The 22,688-nt window shown below is 41.5% G+C and overlaps 1 protein-coding gene across 1 annotated transcript in view; it reads left to right on the plus strand.

The window, feature by feature from the left end:
* exd3 (exonuclease 3'-5' domain containing 3) overlaps positions 1-20,948 on the plus strand; it is a 51,347-nt gene extending 30,399 nt beyond the window's left edge. Inside the window, exons 20-21 of the mRNA XM_049604370.1 lie at positions 18,691-18,757; positions 18,937-20,948. Of these exons, the coding sequence (XP_049460327.1) occupies positions 18,691-18,757; positions 18,937-19,292 (423 nt within the window). The 3' untranslated portion in view covers positions 19,293-20,948. The remainder of the gene's footprint in view (positions 1-18,690; positions 18,758-18,936) is intronic.
* Positions 20,949-22,688: the final 1,740 nt, after the last annotated feature.

Consider the following 22,688-nt stretch of genomic DNA (forward strand, 5'->3'; position numbering starts at 1 on the left):
TCTGTTTTGTTCTCTCTTTTCCTCTGTTACTCACAGAGTCAGATTAAAGTGAAAGTCCTTGCCGGGTGGGAATGGTCACAAGCAGACCCCCACCCCCCCCTCAGGGAGCAAAGAGGTAGAAGGCTGGAGAGGTCAGGCTGTTTGGCCTGGGAAAGGCCTGAGAGAGCAAAGGGGGGCAGTGCGGATAGGGGATAGATAGAGGGTAGATGGATTGATAGGAATCAGAAGAGAAAAGAGCAAAAAGAGAGTACAGAGAAAAGATATCTGATAAACACAAAAGAGGGAGATAGGCTGAAGATAGATGAATACCGTAGTTTGGGGAGAGAGAAAGGGGGATAAAACGAGAGCGGAAGCCAAGACTTGGATTTTTTGGACTTCTAAGCTACTGAGAGACACGCGGGATATAAATGGGATGGAAAATTAGACCCGCAGTAGGTAAAAAAAAAAAAAAAAAAAGGATGATGATGATGCGCAACTTGCGTCTTTTCCCCGTTTCCTCCTCCTCCTCTTTCAGGCCAAGGAAAACCGATATTTCTCATAGGAACTGCAGCCCAGCATTTTAACTAATGCCACGAAGTCTGACAAATGTGTTTGCATGCATGTATTCTTGTGTGTACTCCCTGGAGACCAGCGGCATTGCTTATGCACCAAATATAAATGTATCAAACAATAATTATGAACAGATTATGCTCATACAGCTGCCCAGCTGAGTAGTACAGTAGTTTTGTTTTTTTTTAATCCGGATGTTTAAAGAAGTATGTATGTTGTCATTGTAGAGAATCAAAACTTCGATATCCTGCCGTTAGTGTCCGAAATTAACTTTTTTTTCACCGGCCAAGGGGACTGGTAGGTGAATAAACCCACCGGCCAAGCAGATTTTTTAACAGCCAAAATAAAAAGTTGCCCTTTTTGTCTCAAATATAGGTTTGTTTCAGTACATTTCATTGAGATAATATGACTTATTGTATAATATAAATCTAAAGAAGAGGCCAAAGCAAAAGTATTTTAATATATTCATCAACAGTTCATCGATTCAAGCGTGAATAGAACCCAAGAAAGTCTTGATCTCAAATTTCTACTGAAGTATTTGCCATTAAATGTACTTCAGTATCAAACATAAAAATAAATTGCTCATTGATTTTAATCAACTTAATTCTCTTCGGCAGACGCCTTACTCTCTACTGCAGTCACCCTTTTCTTTGCATACTGGGGCAAGTGATAGTTTAGTGAATCAAATCTGATGTATGGTAAACAGTACCGCAGAAGTAGGAGCACCTGAGACAGGTAGAAACGATGTTCAGACGTGCGCAAAATCACATCTGCTATGTGTGCATATGTCCATATGTTTGTCTGTGACAGCCCTGCTGCTCCAATAGACACTGACTACATTTACATGCGCACTAATATTCCACTATTATTCCAAATATGGCAATATTTAGCATTTTCCGATAAGGACGTGAATGATATGTCGGTATAATTCGGGTTTTAATAGCATAATTTGGGCATGTGTACAGTGCATTACGAAAAATCAAAAGAACAGCCCACATTACTGGTCAGAAAAAGAAACACACCTACTTCTAAACATTATGAAATACATGGATATCAACAGGTTTTTGGATATGTGCCAACACTGCAACGCCGACATTTTCAAGAAGGTAGTCGAAGGAATGAAAGAAGGAGGCTTCCGGTAAAAATCCTGTCATGATGCAAAGAAGCAACATTGCACAAGCAGCTCCAGCTGTTCAATTTTTCCATATTTTGACGTGATAAACTTCATGTTAGGACACGGTAATTGGAGTATGCACATCTGCATGTAAACAGGAATTTCTGGTGGAATATTCGCTGTCAGTGGCCATGTAAACAGCTTAGTAGGAATATTGTCTTTCCAGAATAAGGGCAAAAAACGGAATATTTTGTGCATGAAAACATAGTGACTGATAGCAGAGAAGCAGCAGAGTAGCTTGCCCGTAAATCACACAAAAAAAATCATACAGACTCTCGGCATAGTTTTTTATTAAATGACTGTTTTGCTGCAATCATATACCCACTGTTGTGGTGGTTAGCCTGCTGAGATTTACTCACCAAAAGGAAAATCGACCCACATTTGACGCTTGGTGGTTGCTAATTTCCGATCCTGCCTACCATGTTTTCCTGTGATTAAGGGCACAATAGGGCTCTGGTGCATGCTAAATAAAAAAATGCCTAACTTATGGTATCAAAATACAGATAATCAAATGCTAGAAATAACAACTATAATTCATAGAATGTAGGTGCCTTGTGCTTTATTTAGAAAAGACTGGAGCAATTGCAAAGATAAATACATAAGATGATGATAAATTTGAAGAGTGACGATGATTAAAATAACAGACAAAAAGCTCAAATAATATTGTGACTTATCACAGTCATGATTCATCATCATTAAAGATCATTTTAGTGCTTAATTTCTAGTGTTGGCATTGATTTCAGTGTGTAAACATTTCAGCCTGGTATTAGTTGAAAGTTATCTTTGTATCATTATTTAAATGCCGATCATTCCAGTCATCTCATTCCTGACTTATGTAAACATTTAGACTGAATACTTGTGTTTGCACGTGTGCTTTTAGAGGTGCGTGGTTGCGGGTGTGACTGGGCGTGTGAGGGTGCAATATTAGTGTGTTGTTAGGGTGTGGGTGTTTGTGGTTAAGGGTGTAGCCTTTTTGCGTGGGACGCTGCTATCTAGCAACCAAAGGACCGTTAAAAGTGTGTGAGAAGGAGAGCTTTCAGTATGTCCCACCAACTCAAACTCCAAGCCGCATATCCATTAATGAATTAATGTAGCAACTCAAGCCACCCAGCGTCCCCTTTGTTGCCGGTGGAAACCAGAGGTGACTGGAGTGCCTGAGTACCTGTCTGTCTGGATGATCCCATGGACCTCAGAGACACACACACACACACACACACACACACACACACAGGCCTCCTTGGATGCAGGGAGCCCTTTCTTTCTTTCTTTCCCTCCATTTTCCTGCTGTCTATTTTGGTCAACTGGTGGCCCGTTCCCACAGTGCTGCTGTTCCCATGGTTATCGCCGCGGAGATAGCGAATGGGGGTTGGGGTGGTGGTGGTGGGCTTGACAGAGAGCGGGAGAGACAGCGTTGCTCTGTTCGAAGAGATAGGGGACTCTGTGGCTGTGGAGGAGGCGGGGGTGAGGTGGGGTGGATTTGGGGGGTGAATGAAGGGTATGGGGTTGAGAGAGTGTATGTGTGTGAGTGTGTGTGATGTGTAGCTCCCATGGACATCACAGGTGGCCCGTGAGGATTAAGCTATATCGGTTCTCATTAGATTTTTAATTGAATTTGGTAGTAGGTGATATTCATATCTTCAATACCCTGATGATTATCAGTTAAATACAAATTATATGAATTTGGCATCCATCATATTCGATGTGGATGATGCAGACTTGTGGATACTTTATTTTTAATATAAGGTCAATATCATCATGTCAACATGTGAGACTTCTTTCTAAGTGTAGATGCTACTTCCTGACATTGAGAGCTGAGGTGAGGTGCAGAAAGAGAGGTGGCAAAGGAGGTGGAGGGGAAGGGTAGGAGCCGAGACCTGGTAAGGGGGGGGTGGCGGCGAGGGCCAGCGAAAGGAGGGAGCAACGGAGGGAGGGGTGCGGGTGGGAGTGCGGGGCTCAGAAAGAGGGACGGATTCAGTTCCCACACTTCTAATTACTGTGTCACTGGAGACTGAAAGGGGACTGCCCCTGGCCCTAGGGAATTTGCTGGGGCCGGTCGCAGAGAGGGAGCAGCGGTGGAGGGAGGGAAGGAGAGAGAGGAGAGGAGAGGAGAGAAGGGGAGGGAAGGAATGGTGGAATTAAAGAGGGTGTATGACACAGGAACTCTCTCCATCGTCCTTTCTTTTGGTTTTACCTCACTGCATTCACGCTAGAGGTGAACCCCGTTACCGCGAGCCCCCTCTCTTCCCCTCCTCTGCCCTAATACCCCAACCTCTCACCTCCGACCCACTTCTCCTTAACCCTTCCTTACCCTCCTCCACCTCAGTTCTCTCTTTCTCTTCAGCCTTTGTTCACCATCTTGTACTGCTTCCTTTTTACCCCCACACCCCCTCTTCTTTTTCTTTACCTCCCCCTCTACCTCACTGCGTTTCTAATGCTGTGTTCCTCTCCTGTGTCTCCTGTTGACATGAACAAGACTCCCAGAGACACTTTGATGTAAGGTTGAACACACACACACACACACACACACACTCTGATGTCTTATTCTGCATCATTATTGCCACTTAACCCCGAGCCCTTTTCCTCTTTTATTTGCCTTTATCTCACCCTCCCATAGCCCGTCCACTCTGAGTTGTGTGTTTGTGTGTGTGTCCTGATAATGTATATGTGAGACAGACAGAGATGTGTGTGGGTGTGTCTGGTTGTGAAGGTTCACAAGCTCAACAGTGGTTTGAAGCAGTAATGATGTTACTATCTTGCTCAGCATCTCTCTCCATTGTCCCGTGGACCAGTTGGTCATTTGTGGTCTCATCTTAACACAGCTTACTGTCCTTGAGATAAACACACAGTGCATAGTTTTTCCTCTTACACCTATTTAGTGCTCAGCTGCGGTGCTGGGCCAGATTTAATGTGGTGGCTTTTAGTTGTAAATTTGTGAATCACCCGTTCTCACTGACCTCCTCAGTTCGTCTGCTGCACTAAAGGAGCCTGTTGGGAATTTCATGCTCACTTAAAACTCCTGATGGCCCATAATGAATTTAGGAAAGACATTTGCAGCTTGGAACAACTGGGCATTCTTTAAGATAGTAATCACCATGGTAATAGCATTTAAAAATGTGAGCATGGAAGTTCAGTTGATAAATATCAAAACTAAATAATGTTAGCTTAAAGATTATGAGCGGACAGAGCTCTTAGTCACTTCTCATGGTCTTCATTCAGTGAATGGAGCGGTTTCAGTTCATCACATGAGCCAGAGGATGAATCTTTAGTCACAGGACAAGTGGTGGTCATACATGGAGGGGAAATCCTAACTGATATTCAAGGATGGTCTTCGGCTTTGCATGTGATTGGGCTCCTTGCTCTCTCTTTGGTAACTGTGATGTAAAACTCCCCCGCTGCTGGTTTAGTCCTAAGATGGGTAGAATATACAGTGGCTGCCGGATATAGTCCAAAAAGGGACACGGACAGTGGACACGCATGCACGTCTGTATTCACAGATGTGTTCACAAGCTTGTTGGTGTGTACAGTAGGAGTATAAATCACTAGTATCATCACAGTATGATATTATATTGGTTCTTTGGACCATGATACAATAGTCTGCCATGATACGATTTCGATTCAGTGCATTTCAGGAGCCTGCAACCGATATTAGATGATGCCCATTTAACACAATCTGTTAAAGAAGAAGCTGCTCCTCCTTTCTGTTTTGCCTTTGGCCGTAAAAGATTAAAACAACAGATAAAATAATGTAATTAATTGTAACTGGTTAAGTGCACTTAAGTTTAGCTTACACTGACTCTCCTAACACACATAAAACAGCATGTGGAAGAAGTTAGCCTTTAGGGTTTTTTGTCAGAAAGTCGTTTCTGGAAGAAATGTTTCCCTTTTAACCCAAACTGTGATCTTTTTCGTGAACTTCACGGCTATCCAGCTCAAATCCCTGAAGGCAAACTTCTCCCAACTGCCATAAAACAACAAGATCATTTCACAAAAGTATAAAATTCAGCTCATCATTCAGCCTGCATGCGCATTTTTCAGCCCAACATTGTTGAAACAGAGCAGCTAAGTTGGCAGGGTGAGATGCCCGGTCAGGCAGGTTCGTCATGCTGCATATTGAGTGTCGAGCAATATATCTCCTAACAGTTTAGTTTACATATGGCACGGGCTTTGTCTGCTGACCCGTATTTTCTCCAAAATCCTAAATACTTCCACGCTGCTGATTTATTCCAGAGTAAATAACTCTTTCCTCATCGTCTTTTCTTGGCTGCTTGCCATTATCTGCCTTGCGCTGTTTGACGGTGATGCAGAATTTCAAAATAAAGCCGTATCCTAAAAGATGATGATATGGATATGGATATATTGATCCAGGTTGATGGATCATTACATCCCTTGTGTACAGTCCATACATACAGTTTATGTAGAGCCTCACAGAAATGGGCAGTCACATGGACCCTCACAGTCGGATGGATGCAGAAACTATAAACTGCGCTTCATACTGTGTGGGATGTTGTTGCTGTATTTGACATTATTAGGTAGAAGATGATGCAATTTTGCGACCACACAAAAGGATAAAGTTATCTCAGTTAAGTCAGGCTCAGAAACCAGGAGTTTTGGATGGATTTATACCTGATTCACCTCTCCCAAAAATTGGAGGAGAAATCTGTTCTGGGATCCTTTCAGATCCAGTCTTAAACTTCCCAAAATGCTTGCAGACTCACTTGGTCTTTGATATTTGGGAGTAAAAATTCAGGTGATTACGATTATGATGTCATTCATCCTGAAGCAGCTGATGGTGTTAGCAAGCGGCAGTAAGCATTCTAGCTCTTGAGGCTAACACTAGCTAGCATACTGCTGTTGACAGATATTAAAACTAACAGTTGAAATCTCATCTCCATTTTTTGCTGAAGAAGACAACCTGTGCTGACTGCGTCTCCTCAAACATTTTCTCATCCAGACTTGTTTAGTCCTCTGCTTTTGTCTTTTCTCACTGCAAAGCTCTGTTAACATTAGAGCAAGTCACACCATGTCAGTCTCTGTTATGTTTACATCTGTTTCCCCATGAGATTATGTGAGGTGATGCATTCATGCTCCCTCTGGCACGTTAATCCTAATAATATCCTGTAGCTTGTGCTTGCGCGATTATTTTCAAATCTAGTGGTGTGTGCGTGTTTCAGATTAGAGAGGAGAACATCTGTGAAGTTTCTCCGTATGTGCGTGACGCAACCTGATTTAAAATTTTGAAACTCCTGTAGTGTGAGCCCGGCTTTAGGCTGCGCACTTACGTACTTCTCAGATTGCAACAAAATAAGAGATCTTCTGCTTGGGATCCTGCTATGGTGCTGAGTAAATAAAAGACGTGAACAAATAAACCAGCCCACACCTGTCTGAATCTGTCCAGCAGTGCATGCCTCAAGCCACAAAATTAGCCAATTAAAGGGCCGGCTGGTATGTAAAGTAATTTCCTGGTACCCAACCCTGATGCCAACACCTTGTCTGTCAAAAGGGCACGTGAGAGAGTCGTTTCCTCTCATAGCTCTTCAGTAGAGAGCAGACCAGACCAGCAGTGGCAGCCACCGCTAACACCACTGTCAATATTTACAGTCCTGGATGAATCACTCTGCATTACAATAACATTCCCTGCGTGCCTTTACATCAGGAAGAGATGAGAAAAAAAGAAAGTGAGAGAAGGGGTGAAGAGGGGGGCTGGAGGGTGAAATATGCGCCGGCAGCGATAAATGTTTAGCAAAGGAATCTGCTTGGGCTCTCCCATGACGGAGCTGTCTGTCTGTCTGTCTGTCTGTCTGTGTGCGCGCAGATGTAGTTCAGGTTGATGGATACAGGTTGAGTGGGTGGATTTTCAGTTTAACGTGTGTGTGGGTGTAGTGACAGTTTGAGAACTGTTTGCGCATGTCGAGGAAAAATGTGGATGTCGTAATCATATCAGGTTGAAAGGGTGCAGTGAATGCATGGGAAGAATCAGCGTATTTAGACACTTACAGTGTGTGAGCGTGTGTAAATGTCACACCGCATAGGTGGGGAAAACATTTGCACCAGGTCTGCCTTAAGACAAATGTTAACTGACAGTTGCATGGATGTTTTATCTTGGAGAGAGCCAGTTGTCTTTATTGCACATATGACAGCAGCACAAAGCCCACCGTTTGTCTCCTCAACAATTGTTTTTTCCAAACGAAAACAGGGAGAGAAGGATCCCAGGGTTCCCCCAACCAAATGCAGCTGAGCATGTGGAGTTTTCCCTCAGTTTAACCTTTTCAGTAGGTTGTGAGAACAATTTAGAGTACTGTTTTGCTTCATGTGTGAATCTCCAAGCAAGGATTATTTTTGATTTCTCAGGTCAAACCAGAATGTGGTTAAAGGGAACTTCTTTTCTCAGTTTTAACACTTGAATTTGCTGTCACAATAAAGAGGCTAAAGCTGCTTTACCACCCACACTTTTCGTATAGTACCATTAGAACCGGTATGTAACCTGTATGGACATGTACCTAAACCCTAGATCTGTTTGCCGCTGTATGGCATAGATGGTGCAATTTAATGTAGAGGGTTGCCACCAGATAGTAATAGCCACGTCACTGCTGTTTCTTTGACTTCTGTAACTTCATATAATTTCTCATGTAGGGTTTCTTTAAATTACAGGTCTACCACTTTGGCGTTTACTATCCACATTCCAAGCTATATTACCATCTAGTACAGCTTTTTGCGATTAGAGTCCTTATACCCCTTTGTCATGTACATGGCTCCGCAGTAGACAAGTATGCCTTTCTGTTTTGTGTTTTTCTGTTTTGTTTTGTTTTTTGTTTGTCACGTGGCAAGTTCAGCGTCACACACAGGCTGGGAATCAGGTTAGTAAACAATAGAAAGCAGCATGGACGCCAGTGAAAATGTTGCAGTGGTTACTTTTTTTTTTTAATATCTGTTACTTACTTAGTCTCTCTTTCAAACTCAGTGCCAACTAAACTCTGAACAATGTTCAAGGGCTGTTTGGGTGGAGACGGACGTTTTTTGTGGCAGCTGGTCAAAAATTTGCCCGACTACTGCAGTCATTTGTCCTGGGAGGGAATGCCAATTGCAGACTTTCCCATTAAATACAAAATATAGATGTAAGTGGACATAAGTGTTTATTTTTTTGTCTCGTGGTGAAGGGGCTGTAGTGATGTTAATAAATGTGTATAATTAGTTTGTTGGCATTCAAAAAGCTACAGCTTCCATGAAAAAAAAATCAGAGTAACACATATGATACATGATCTTAAAGTCTTTGTTCCTCAGCAATCATTTCTACCACCAGCATCCTTCCAACATCTATAAAGCTGCAGTCTCTGCTTTCTAAAAATGCTCACCTTTTCTTTTTTACACCTCTAGGATCTGGAAAGAGATCCAGGATCGTTTCAAGTGATTAGGGCTGCAAATAACGATTATTGTTATAATCAAAATATCTGCTGTTTACATTCTCGACTAACTAATCAATCATTACATCTAAAAACATTACATCTAAAAACAGCCGATAAACACAGCTGAGGAGCGACTGTATATTTAGCAAACGTTTTTGCTTCATAAATAACTGAAAAAATTAATCGATAAGTCAAGTAGCTGCAGATTCATTTTCTAATTGTCTAACCTTTGGCCGATGCTCTGTCTGAAGCACAGAGCATTTCATAGTTGTGACCCAACCCAACACTGACATGCGAATTAACTGCTACAATTGAAAAGCACAGTAGGGCAAGTGTTGAATGTCATGTGCCACCTATCACATTGCCCCTCCGACTTAGACTGTTTAGTCTGGCTGTTTTAATTTCAACCCATAATCCAGAAAAAGCAACACATCAATAGTGGCTGGCCGGTGGTTTAATCCATCTTTTTATGTTTTTGAGATGAGCTGTTTTATCCCTCTTCAAAACCCACTGCCCATTGAGCAGCATTGTCAACGGACCTTTTCATTACGCTGTTTTCCTCAGCTGTTTGGCTCAGACCGGCCCCAGCTATCTGGCGTCTGAAGAGAGAGAAAAAAAGAGTACTTGGGGATGGAGAGAAAGAAAGAGGTTAGAGGTGAGAGACAACTAGAGAGAAGGAGAGAGGGAGATTGAAGGGAACACTGGAAGGGGGTAGATGGAGCTTCAAGCAAGACGTAGAACAAGAGAGAAGACATAGGTTCAGTTGGAGAGATGCAGAGATAGAGGTTGAGGTTGAAGGTTGAGTGGGTAAAAAACAGAATGAACTGACTGTGCCAAGCCAAAGGAAAGCATTAGTGCTATTTGTGTGACGGCTAGACTGTTATCTGCTAGACTCTAGACTATTATCTTCTTCATTACCCCTTTTAGTGAGCTCCAATAGAGACGGACTAAGGGAGGGAAGAAAAGGCAGAAATGTTGAGGCCAAGTGGAGGGTGAGAAAACAGTCGAAAGTGGAAAACAAAGTTGACAAGAGAAAGAAAAAAGGGATTGAGCAAGAGTTAAACAGACAGAGGGAGCGGGACTAAACCAGCACTGCATAAAATTAGAAAAGTTTCTCTGCATATTCTGTGGCTCATCTTGTGTTGCTACTGATGTCTTATTAAAACTTCAAATGTATATAATATTAATGTTATGACAAGAATGAAACAGTCAGTGTAATACATTTTACATGTAATGTCACCTACCATAACCTAATGTAGTAACTAATATCTTGAGGGTTTCAAAGTTGTTGTTTTTTTTTTTTTTATTAGTTGCCAGATTAGCCAAGACAGTCAGAAGTCAACTTGGCCAAAGTCAATTTTTACTTACAAATTGTTTGATCAGTTGTCAAATAACAACTCAAACTTGAAGCAAACAGCGTGATACATGATTGGAGTTTTGCCACCATCCTCTAACAACACTCAACTAAACTCCTAAATGCTTGCTTGCGCTTCAGCTCATAAACTTTGTCTGTATCAACACCTTTTTCTTTCAAGTGCCCCATCAGTGATGCCCATATATAACTCTGAATGGAGATGACACGGAAGCGAGATGGCACACTATTTAGCTACTTCAATTATCAGCTCCAGAAAAAACTCTGGGGTTTTTTGGGGGTTTTTTTTGTTTTTTTCCCACTCGCTCGCTCAGGCAATTGCATTGCTGGATTTCCTAGCCGGATGTGGCATTTTACTTGGCCAGGGCAATCGGGCAACCCTTATTGTTGAGCCCAGTCATGTTAACATTTAGGGGTTTTTAGCAGTGGAACTGCAGCTAACAATTATTTTCATCTATCAATCTGACAATTATTTTCTCAATATATCGTTTAATTCTTTGGTCTCTAAAATCTCAGTAAATTGTAGAAAAATGTCAATCGGGGTCTTCCAAAAGCCCAAGATGACATCCTCATATGTTTTATTTTGTCCACAACCCAAATGTATTCAGTTTACTGTCATAGAGGAGTTAAGAAACCAGAAAATATTAAGATAAAATAAGCTTCAATCTGGGAATTTTGACTTTTCTCTCCTGAGGCCTTGATGTAGGAGAACTGCAGGGGCTGACAGGAAAACATAAATGGCCTTATCTAGAGCCAGTGTTTGGTTTGTCCTTTCTGAGCTACGGTATAAACAACATGGTGGACTCCGAGGGACAGGACCCACTTCATATGTAGCTATAAACAGCTCACTCTAAGGTATCTAAAACACAACGATTCTTTCAGGTGGTTATACACGAATAAAAACATTGTTATGAATTACATAATTTAATTACCTAACATTTCTGCCAATATAATTTCCTAAATCATACACACTGGACCATTAAAATAACTGCTTTAACAGATTAATCGATTGTCAAATTAGTTGAGGATTGATTTAATAGTTGACAACTAATTGATTAAAAGTTGCAGCTCTATTTAAAAGTTTTATTTAAAATTAAACTAAAAACAGGGTTGCCAATGGATACTTAAAATGTCTTTAAAAAAGGCCTTAAGTGGTATTAAAATGTCTTAAATCAATCTCTTTTTAAGTAATTAATGTAGCTACATGTTTTTTTGTTTTTGTTTCTTTCTTTTTTTTTTTACTTCAGCCTAAATTTCAGTCTTAGTGGCAATGAAAAAGTCTTTACAAGTTGTAAATCTAATTTGCTTTAAACTGTAGGAACCCTGAAAAGAGGTAACTAAGTCAACTACGTGTACTGTAAAAAAGGACAAAATAAAATAGCTTTGATAAACATGTGTGTCTTGAGTGTCCAAAAAAGCCTTAACACAACCACTTCAATGACTATCAGTCAGTAAATGTTGCATTTCATACATTTAGGACATGAGTTATTTGAGTGGGTAAACATGAACAGATTTCTGATAGATTTCTTTTAGAATATAAAGTGAAAGAAATATATTTTCACTGCAAACCTGCTTGTTCAAAGAGACAACTCAAAAACTAAAACAGCTTAAGGAATTTATTCTTGGACGTTATTGCCAATAAGATGTTTGCGGATGGAGTCACAGCCCCTCAACCCTCAGAGAATTGACTGAGTAGAGCACAAGGAGCACTTGAGCCGTGTTGAAATAATAAAACAACTTGACATAGAAACCACAGCACATCTGTCTTGGGTGAAAAGGTCACTGGATTTGTAATATGGTCTTTCTGCATGCTAATTTCCATATTTCTCACATGCACAGTGTGTATGCACAATATAAAATGAACAGCAAGCTTGCAGTCATATTGGATGCATCCCTGGGAAAATGAAGAAGGAAACAGTGTGACTTGCAGGTGAAATGAGTGGGTGAAACGTGAGTCAGGGAAGGGTGTGCGTGTGTGACAGAGTTGCATGCAAGTTTTTACATCTTCTGCATGCCTGCTAAGTATGTGCAAGTGTATGTTTGTACATGTGTGTGAGTGAAGTGAGTCAGAGGAAGGTGTGTGTGATGTCAAGCCCAGACAGGCTCTGCTGTGGTCCAAGTTCAGGTTGCTGTCAGGTGGTAATGGTTAGTTAACAGAGCTGGTAATTACCTCAGACTGTCGGGCTGAGACACTGGCCAGATACCCTCAGGATACTGTGGGAAAGTACATTTAGTAGGTCACCGCTGTATTTCCCTCGTGCTCAGGCTGCAGCAGAAGAGTGACCGCTTCTCCAGGTGTTTAGATACAGTATATACAGGAAGAATTTATTTTAAAATGGTGTACCAAACTACTTAAAAAAACTGACAAATATCTATTTTATATTGCTGTGAGAACATCAACAAACTTCCCCTTCAAACAACTGAATTTATTCAAGTTTCTTGCCAAAAACTAAATTTTACAAGATTACATTTGAACACATGTAAACGTTATATTTTACCTTCGTCCTATACTCATTTTTACTGAATAGAGATAGAATGCATCATAATGTAACTCTACACAACCTACGTTTGCTGTTAGGTTGAGCCACTAACTAGCTCTTCTCCTGCCGATTTCATCACAGATTTGTTGTTCACAATGTAGAATTATTACACACCCTGTTATTTCTACAATGGATAAACAATAGGGTGTGTCTCCTGAAGCATCAATGGTGAGTTCACTGTGTCCTTTTGTCCCGAAGGCATTCCAGGGAACATCTCTAATAGTCCCAGAAACATTTTCTATTGTCCCTGTGATGACGGTATGATGTTTGTTTTGAGGTCTGCTGTTTACCTTGTGCAAAATTTATGTGACACAGCAGACAAACATCGGCCACTGCCATTGGTAAAGCAATTACATTTGTCGAGAAGCCAGTGACAGTCAACAAGGCAAATATCAATCAATACCAATGTTTGGCCGTAAACCCAGAGATTTATTTTTTGATTTTTTTTTTTTTTTTGATTTTTTTTTTTTTTTTTTGTGAAATCCCGACTCTTACTTTACATTTGTTTTTTTTCACCCACGTTTTGAGTAAATTTAAATCAACAATATGGCCATACAGCCCATGTGAATTACTAAATTATTTATCCATTAATGCTCATCTTATCATTCACCATGAGAAGAGTGGTTGCAATTCTGATGGTGTTTTGTAGCAAATATAAGAAATAAAAACAATGTTTTCTGCCTTTAGCTTGTTGGCAGCATAAACAACAGTAGAGCACTAGGGCTGTCGTCTACCAAAGAAAATAAATCTTGATTCACTAAAATTCTAACTACTCTTTAACCATTCGATTGGTTGACGGAGGGAAAATATCTGCGTGTAATCTCTGGATTAACTAAAATGTTTGCAGTGCATTGAGTGCACTCTGCCTGTAGCGCTATTCAGAGCTCGGAATTAACACTTGCCTGGGGCAGGTAAATTCTGTTAGGACAAGTGGAATATCTCATACAGTTGTCTGATCGTAAGTTAAAAAATAAATGTGATGTCTAATGTAAGGTTATCTGAAAATAAACTGCGTATCGTAACCCTGAAACTGAGCTTTTCCAGCTGAGCTGCGTGCACAAGTCTGTCTCATGAGTCTGAGAAATATCTGACATACTGGACACAAAAGAGGATAGCTTTGGGGTTGACAATGTCGTATACAACATAATGTTACTAACATTAAATATCTATGGAACGCTGCATTTGTAATCCAACTTTAAATTGTGGGGTCTTTTCGGAGAGATTGTAAAACCGTCGCATACATGTACAAGTGATGAACAACAAGCACCACCATTTTCAGCTGCACAAAAAAACGCTTTGATGGACACATGCCCTTATGAAAGTAACACCAAGGTTGTCCGACCAATTAGAATTTGGTCAGACATGAGGATATCGACCAACCGACCAGAAGGCGTCAGCCCAATAGAGCACAATATTTTAGTCCTTGTTTAAAACCACAAGATTGCCTCTATTTTAAATCAACATATCTGTGTCTGCCAGTAAGTGTTTCATCAGTTAAGAGAATTTCGTGACTCACTCTCACCTCTCGGGTCACCAGTATTACACTGCAGACTGACAACTGGTAGTCAGGCTTCGTTCTCCACTCAAAGATAACTTGATTTAATGATTAACACGGAAATGATGTCAGCTTTTTTAGTGGAAGAGTGCTAAATGAAGCAAGATGTTTCCACTCCTTTCCACACTTTCTTCTTCCTTGTGCACAGCCAAAGAAAATTAGAGCGGGTCACTTTTCCACAGTTTGCATCCGTCAGTAAAAAATCCTTGTGTGAGATTGTCGATCGCTGTTGGAAGGTGTCCAAATCACCTAACATGACCCGAGGACTGTGTGGGAAAGCAGTGAAAAAAGGTCAGTGCTTTCACCTCTCCTTACTCATCATTTTTACAGTAGTGTGAGGCTGCTTTTTCCAGTTCAGTGTGCCATCCCAATTATAATGGGCCAACATCATTTCATAGTGGCAAGAAAGTTTTATATCTGCCCAACAGAATGACAGGGAACTGAATATGGCAGAATTTCCCAGACATGGGATGATGGGAGCAAACAATGAATCTCTGGTGTTGTATGTTTTAATTTTCTTTCCTTGGAAGGAATACTATGCAGTTTCTAGAGAAATCTGTCCTTTTCTTAGGTACTGTGTATATGTTTTAGACCACAGCAACACCAGGCAGTGGAATTAAGTATTTTTAACCTTAGCTTGGACTCTGAAGACACATTAAGAAGGAAAAGACAACATTTTCAAAGGGAAACGTTGGTGCGGTTCTTCCTCCCCTCTCGCTCTTCTTCTCTCCAGTTCCCACGCTGCCCCTTACCTGACTTACCACAATTTGAATCAAATCACCAGGGCCCGATTGGCTGCTCTGACCATGTGACCTACATCGGCCCTAAAAGCACCGCCTTTTGAGATTGGTCTAGGATTTTCCCATGGGAGCTGCCTACAGAGCTAGTGCAGTGTGTGTGTGTGTGTGTGTGTGTGTGTTTGAGGACGTTAGGGAAAAATCTCCCACCCCCCCCCTCTTTCCTACCTCCACTCCGCTATCCCCCTTTCTCCTTTTTTTTCCACCACCTCCCATCCTTTGAAACACAGTATCACACTTTAGATAGCCTTTGTTGTCACGGCAAGGAGCATTCTTTCTCTGGCGCGGCCACACGGAGTGTGAGAATGCAGGAGGTTCCCTGAAAAACACAGAAAGAACAAAAGACGGAGCAAGAAAATGCAGCAATGTCACAACTCTCTAACACTTTATACAGTTAATTAAAAATAAAAACTGCTCATTTATGTTTGCTGATTTTATTTACAGTGGTCTTTTGATCTTCCTTCTCTGGCCTTAACTTGCAAAAAGATGCCTGGTGAGAACACTGAATTAAAGCCAGTATTGAATGAATTTGTTTGCAAATGCTGTCAAACTGTGAGGAAAATCCAGCATCCTCACTGCAACTTGCTCAGTAAATTTAGCACCACAGGAAGAAACTTGTGAGTTGCGGTTGAGAGAAGACATGCTCCCGAAAGACACATGTTTACAACACAATCAATAACATGGCAGTACGCATTGACTGCGTGCATCCGTTCTATAAAAACTTCAAATAGTCCAGCTGACCGACCTGCACAGACCGCGGTGACTGAATGACATGTCGTGCGTCTTGATGATCACAAACATGATATTTTGCTTGTGCAAACACGCCGAACTGTGATTGGTTTGACAACACTGTCAGTCTCATGCTCCCTGTGTCGCTAGACATGCAGGAGCTACAGAGGAGGCACCCTCATATGTTTGTGCTTCTCTGGCTCTTTGTGACAACTGCGTGCCTGAAAACTCCAGTAGTTAAGTGGTGCTGTGGAAAAATCAAGTCTTCATATCCCGCAGCGAGCCAAAAACAGAACAAATGTAATAGAAATCAGCCTCTCCAACCCGGCTTCAAATCTTGAATGACGGCACAGAGCTACCATCTGTGTTCATTAAAATACAAGGCACCGCAAGACCTCACCACTTTGACCAAGCTCTTTTTTTCATGTCCATTTCCATGAGAACCGTCACTGCACTTAAAGCACTGACGTCCGTTAATATCACTATAATGTGTGTTAATATCACTGCGAAATTTTTACACTTATGTAATTTCACTTTCTGTGTCACTTCTTTGCTTTATTAGCTCATCTAACAGATCTCTGCGTGATCTATGCATTTGTGTTTTGATTAATTATAGATAGAATTACTTCCATCCAGGTTGCGTGTGTGTGTGAGACAGTGTGCGTGTGTGCCTGCCTGTCCGTGGCTTAGCCTTGAGAGTTCAGAGCAGGTTCTGGCTTGCTCTACTCTGGGAAACTTTGAGCTGAGCAAATAGCTGGGTCTGTTTTCCTGGCTGCCGCCGCACTCGTATGTGTGAGCCATGTGTATGCGCTGCGAGCACTTGTATGCATGTGGTCTATGTGCACTGTAGTGTAGCCCGTGCGAATTGTCAAGTGTTTTGTCTGTATGGTGAATTTGTGTGCGTGCGTGTGTGTGTGTAAGGCAGAATACAAAGAGGAGAATACAGAGTGTACTGAGGGAGAGATGAGCTTCATTCCCACAGACAAGACAGGAGATGACACCTCTGCTATTCCCACACCTCCACTGTCTAGCAGCTTTCTCCTGTCCTGACCTCAGTTACCACAGAGGCAAACACCGCTCTGCATGTGCACACAGAGGAGGGGACATACTGTTGCGTTGGGTGGGTGTATACTCCTGATTTGCAGTCTTCATTAAAGTTTTGCCAGATAAAGAGAGACACACTGGCTCTAAGTGAGCCGCTCAAAGATCTTGTTCTGTGAGGTCTGTGAGCTCGGGTTTGATTTACAGCCCACCTCTAAGTGGAATGCTGTTTGCTGGGTGGAGCTCAGGTGTGTTGACAAGGCTTTTAGCACTGACATGCTGTCAGGACGGCTTACAGATGAGTGTGTGTGTGCACGTTAGGGGCCGGCAAACAAGAGGTCACTAATGTCCCACCAAGGAGACCTTTACCATGGAGAGCCAGGACAGCACGGCCATGTGAACGTTACTGAGGCGTAAACGCTGTCCCTTCACACACTGATCTGATCTTCCTTAACACTCTTTCACACCAAAGCAACCACTAAAGAAAAATGGCTTTTTGTCATCGGTGTGAATGGGTCAACGGAGGTTTTCATGCTCTGAAGGCCCAGACAAACCAAAGTGACATCAAGGAACTAGCGGTGCAGAGGTCAGCTGTTGCGCCGCCTCACGTTGCCTGTGTCTCAGCCAAAATGTTGCTTTTGAACACACTGCAAAGACCCCAGCTGACAGCCAACTTGCATGTATGTTCTGCGCCTGCATGAGAGGAAATAACTGCATAGCAGCGGGTGGCGGTCGTCTGTATTTGTCATTAAAAAAGGGAAACCAGAAGACCTAGGACTGATAAATAAAACATTGATGATAATACATACAGTACATAGCGTTTGTCTACCATTTTCACACCACTGCTGCTCACCACTTTGTCCTCAGCTGCTTCATTCCAGACGGCTACTTTGTCGTAAAAATATTTGTTCATTGGAATAATCTGACGAGAACAAGACAAAAAAATAAAAGAGCAAAGCCTTCTATGTGTGCCCTCTGAACTTAAGTTGCTTGCTTTCCTCACTTCCGTCTCTCTTTTCGTGCACTGATTCGCTTAAGCTGAACAGCCAGTCAGGGTGATTTCTCTCACTGACAGACTTTGACACCTATTCAACATGCTCAATCGGCAGAAAAGCCGCCATCTAGGGCCTTAAAGGAATACTTCACCCAAAAAATGACCATTTGTAAATCAGTTAGTCATGGCGTGTTATCTTCTTGCATGCCCCCACAGTTATTGATTGATTGGGGACCAATCAGCAAAACTATATCAAAATATCTGTTTACCATCTCACATAACTAAAACGTCAGTATTAGAGACTCTGTCCTCTTATTCCATCAGTGTACCTTTTATGAAAAAACAGTGAGGCGGAATAACAGCGCAATGTTCCTGCCTTGAACAGGCATTGTTAAATGGGCTTATATAGGTGAAATATGTGACATATTTCCTCTTGCTCCTCTTCCGCATATTTTCTCTTCAATACATCTGTGATGAGTGAAAGCTCTTGGAAACACTGTTTTTTAACCCTTCTCCTTCTCCTTCATCTGTTCGTCCAGGCGTGTAACTGTGATGAGTACGTGGCAGTGCCCAGGAAGGACATGGTCAAGATGCTGAAACAGAAAGGTCAGTCAAACCACACAGCTTCAAGAGGGTTCACTGTTAGTGCACGCTTTATGATAACATGACATCACGTCTCACGTCTTTGCCACTGTTTAGTGTAGTTTTTAATCTGCTATGCTGGACCCCACTTTATTTTGGCTTTTCCAGAATACAGTCATCAAACACTGGTATTTTGTTTGTAGGATTTCTCCAGGACCAGGACAACACTGACTACACACAACATCAGGAGGAGGAGAAGCTTGGTGACACTCTGACCCCTGGTGTGACCCCTGACTTTCCCAGGTATGTTCAGTGTCAGTGGGCCCCCCTCTCAGGGCTGGACCCCGACACCCTGACCTTTCCCGGGGGTGCACCCGTACAGCTCCACACTGTGCCCCCTGCCCTCCTGCCGAGGATACCACTCTTCTACGTCTGCACCAGATGTGGCAAGGTGTTCTGGGAAGGCTCTCACTTTGGCCGCGTCCTCTCCATGTTTCAGGACGTCTTACAAATAACGGACGAGGACACTGAATCAGCTGCAGCGGCACCGCAGGACTGACTGATGTAGAGCTACTGCAGTTTACCGCACCCTCTAACACCATCATTTTATTTTACACATGTAGAACCTTGCAGTCATGAACTCCAATGACATTGCCTCATATAGGAGTTTTATTTTTCCCTTTTTTAATTGATTCAATACAAATATTGAAAGAGGCATAAATTGAGAATTTCAAATCTCTTGAATTAACAAATCAATTTAGATGAAATATAAATATAAGCCCACTATTCCTCCTATGATAAGTGAGTTAATATTTTTCTTAAACCGGAATGAACAGACTTCACTCAGAGGTTGAATCTACTATTAACCATCAGGTATTATAATTTGACAGTCATATAGAAAAAAACAGAGGTGGTTTGAGAATTTATTTGGATTAGGGTTTTACGTTCTTTTTATGTGTATATAGTTTTGACAGTTTTAAACCTACTGCGTTTATAAGAGTTAAAAACTCCACTTCCAAACCAAAGACAGGTCACGCTGTGATCACGTTTTGATTTGGTAATTTTTGTTGTTGATCATATTCACTATTACACCATATTTTTGGTGATTAATGGTTGGGATCGTATTGAAATCATTTGAATTGTTCCTAAAGAACACTTTTGCTCACCAGGGATTTACATCATCAGACTTTACAGCACTTTGTTAAAGTGGAAACCCACGGCTGCATATAAAGATGGACAACGCGTCTCCACTTCCTCCCACTGTATAAAAATGAAGCCAAAATATCCCGGATACAGCTGCTTCCATCTTGTGCCGGTGATGTCCTTTGGAGCCAGAGTCTGCGCAGTAGCGATCTCCATGGCATCAAGTTCCCATCCAACCAGTAATGAGCAGCACCATTGATCATAAGCACCAACTGGCACACACATTTGATGTCATTCCCCCTTTCTATGGCATCAAATAACTAAACTTAGACAAGACAAATGAAGACTTGAGCGTAAATCTGCATGATAAGAACTACCTAAAATGACAGAACTAGTCTTTGGGAATGTCTTATTTGACGCGTACTTTGATATTTTAGTTTGGCCCATGTCCCATCTTCTAACATGGAAGGGTGGGATTAATGACCTGTACTGCAGCCAGCTACTGGCAGCGATTGAGGTGTTCTGGCTTCATTTTCGGGGAGCTGTCATGTTGCCCATCTTTATATACAGTCTGTAGTAGAAATAGACTTTTCATCACTTTTTAGACCCCAGAAACTACCAGTTTCCACAGTTACTGTGGCTGCTCCACCGTCCACTATTTCCACGACTGGGGGTAGTAACTGCAAACTATTTACATAGATATTCAAAATGGTACCTGGTGGCGGACAGAATTGTGTTGTGAAAGAGAGTTTACAGGGAACTGATCTAAATGTAGATGGTGCCTTTATTCTTTAGCCATTACATTGTGCAATTTACTTCATAACATTTACTTTACAATAATAAGTTCAAGCTAAAATCTTTTATATTTCCACTTTAAGATTGTTCTGTTTCACACAACAGAAATTGTTTAGATTTAAAGCTGCAGTTAAATGAAGTCAAAACATGGTTCTCTGGCCTTTTTAGCAGTCTGTGGTACTGTATATTTTCATTCTCTGTGATTACATTTGTACAATGTTGAATCGTTTAGCTTGAAGCTAAATGTGTGTTAATAAAGTGTTATTTGTTTCATTTATTTATCTGGGAGAAGTCACAATGTTTCTGTCAGTGTGCAGGTATTTCTTTAATGTGTTTCTGAATTCACGAAACAGATGGTGAAGGACTAAGAGTGGCCAGATTGATGACATCATCTAAGCTTCACTGATGTCTGTCAGGTGTAACACTAACAGTGTGGGGGTTTCCTGCCCCGAGGCTAAAGAGCAGACGGGTCAGAAGAGTAACCCAACACATACACCGCCTGAATCCCTTCATATTTTCTCATACCTTTCTTTCTAACTCTCCTCTGCTTCCAAACCCCACGTTGGATTTGTGTGATTCCAACTGAAATTGCCCAGAAGGAGTTTAAGAGATCTAATGTGGAAAATTCTGCAATTAAAGATTTTCTGGACAAGTGCATACAATGCATTTTGTTAAGCCTGAAATGGAGATTGAGTTAAATTTTTTTTACACTCATAAAATCTCAAGAAACCCTAACCACAGCCAGATGTGCACTTTATTTAATTGATCACTTAACTCACATCAAAAAAGCCACAGCCACTTCCAGAGACAGGTCATACTGTGGATCACTGAGGTAAATGTGTTCTCAGTGTGTTTGAATCATCGCGGCCATGCTAAGTCAGAGATTTGAACCTCGGGATGATTCAGTAGTAACTCTGGAAAATAAAAAACATGTCAGGACGTCAAAGGTGAAAGCATTTCTCAAGAACATGTGACACTATAACCTGATTATCAAATCATGAATAGCCACATGGAGTTTACAGATGTTAAGTGTTCAATGTGTGACAGCTGGAATTCTTGGATCACTGAGTTCACGAGCCGTCAGTTTGCAGGGAGCTGAGCTGCTGCCCAACCTTTATTACAACAAGCAGTGGAAATAGAAATTACTCTGCAATGAGGTGTTATCTAACCAAATGTCCTTCCTTTCCAAAGTAATTTGGAATAAGTGGACATTTTTCAACATCACGGCAGGTCAGAACCTACACATGTAAGTAATGTAACACCATTTAGCAATTACATAACCATAGGTACATTACAAAATGTAGGCTCAGGGCGTATTGTTGCAGTAAGTAATGTTACACCATCAATAATGTGGTAAGGATAAGTATTGTCACTTCTAAAGATTGTGTCTGTGGCTGTGAATGTGAAGTTCACTGTTCATTGTTGTGAGTGCTGGTTGAGCTGCTCAGATGTTGTACGTAAATTTTACATCAAGGCTATGACGAGAAACAAACCTGGACAAAGGAGATCATGTGGATTACCGTCTCAAGACGTGACTTAGGGCCCCTACACACCAGGCCGACAGTCAGCTGTTGGTCAGTGTCGGGCTGTCGGTCTGTGTCCCGCACTAGTCGGCTCTTGTCGAATGTTTTTTGGCTGATTCAGTATGTTGAATCGGAGACATCGGAGCCTGTCGTTAAATGAAATCACTCTGAATAGCAGTTGAGCTTAGTGCACAAGAGGAGAAACCCAAGTGAGGAAAGTAAACAAAAAGAGTCTAGAGGAAATGAGATTGAAACAAACTTGTATTTCTTTTATCCATTGAGCACTTTAGCAGAAACGGTTTGTAATTGTGTTATTGTTCGCTAGTGCATGCTAAATATCCCTTGATCTTTCAAATATTGGATTATGTTGCTAATGCGCTAACTTCCTAACTTGCATCTTGAGTCTGTGGTACAACTTTCCAACAAGACACCAAAGAAACACCTGACTTTGTCCACAGTCAGACTTATAGTCATGGAAATATCTGGTTCCATTT

Source organism: Epinephelus fuscoguttatus, linkage group LG18 (genome assembly GCF_011397635.1).
Source record: "Epinephelus fuscoguttatus linkage group LG18, E.fuscoguttatus.final_Chr_v1".
In the NCBI taxonomy this organism is placed as follows: Eukaryota; Metazoa; Chordata; class Actinopteri; order Perciformes; family Serranidae; genus Epinephelus; species Epinephelus fuscoguttatus.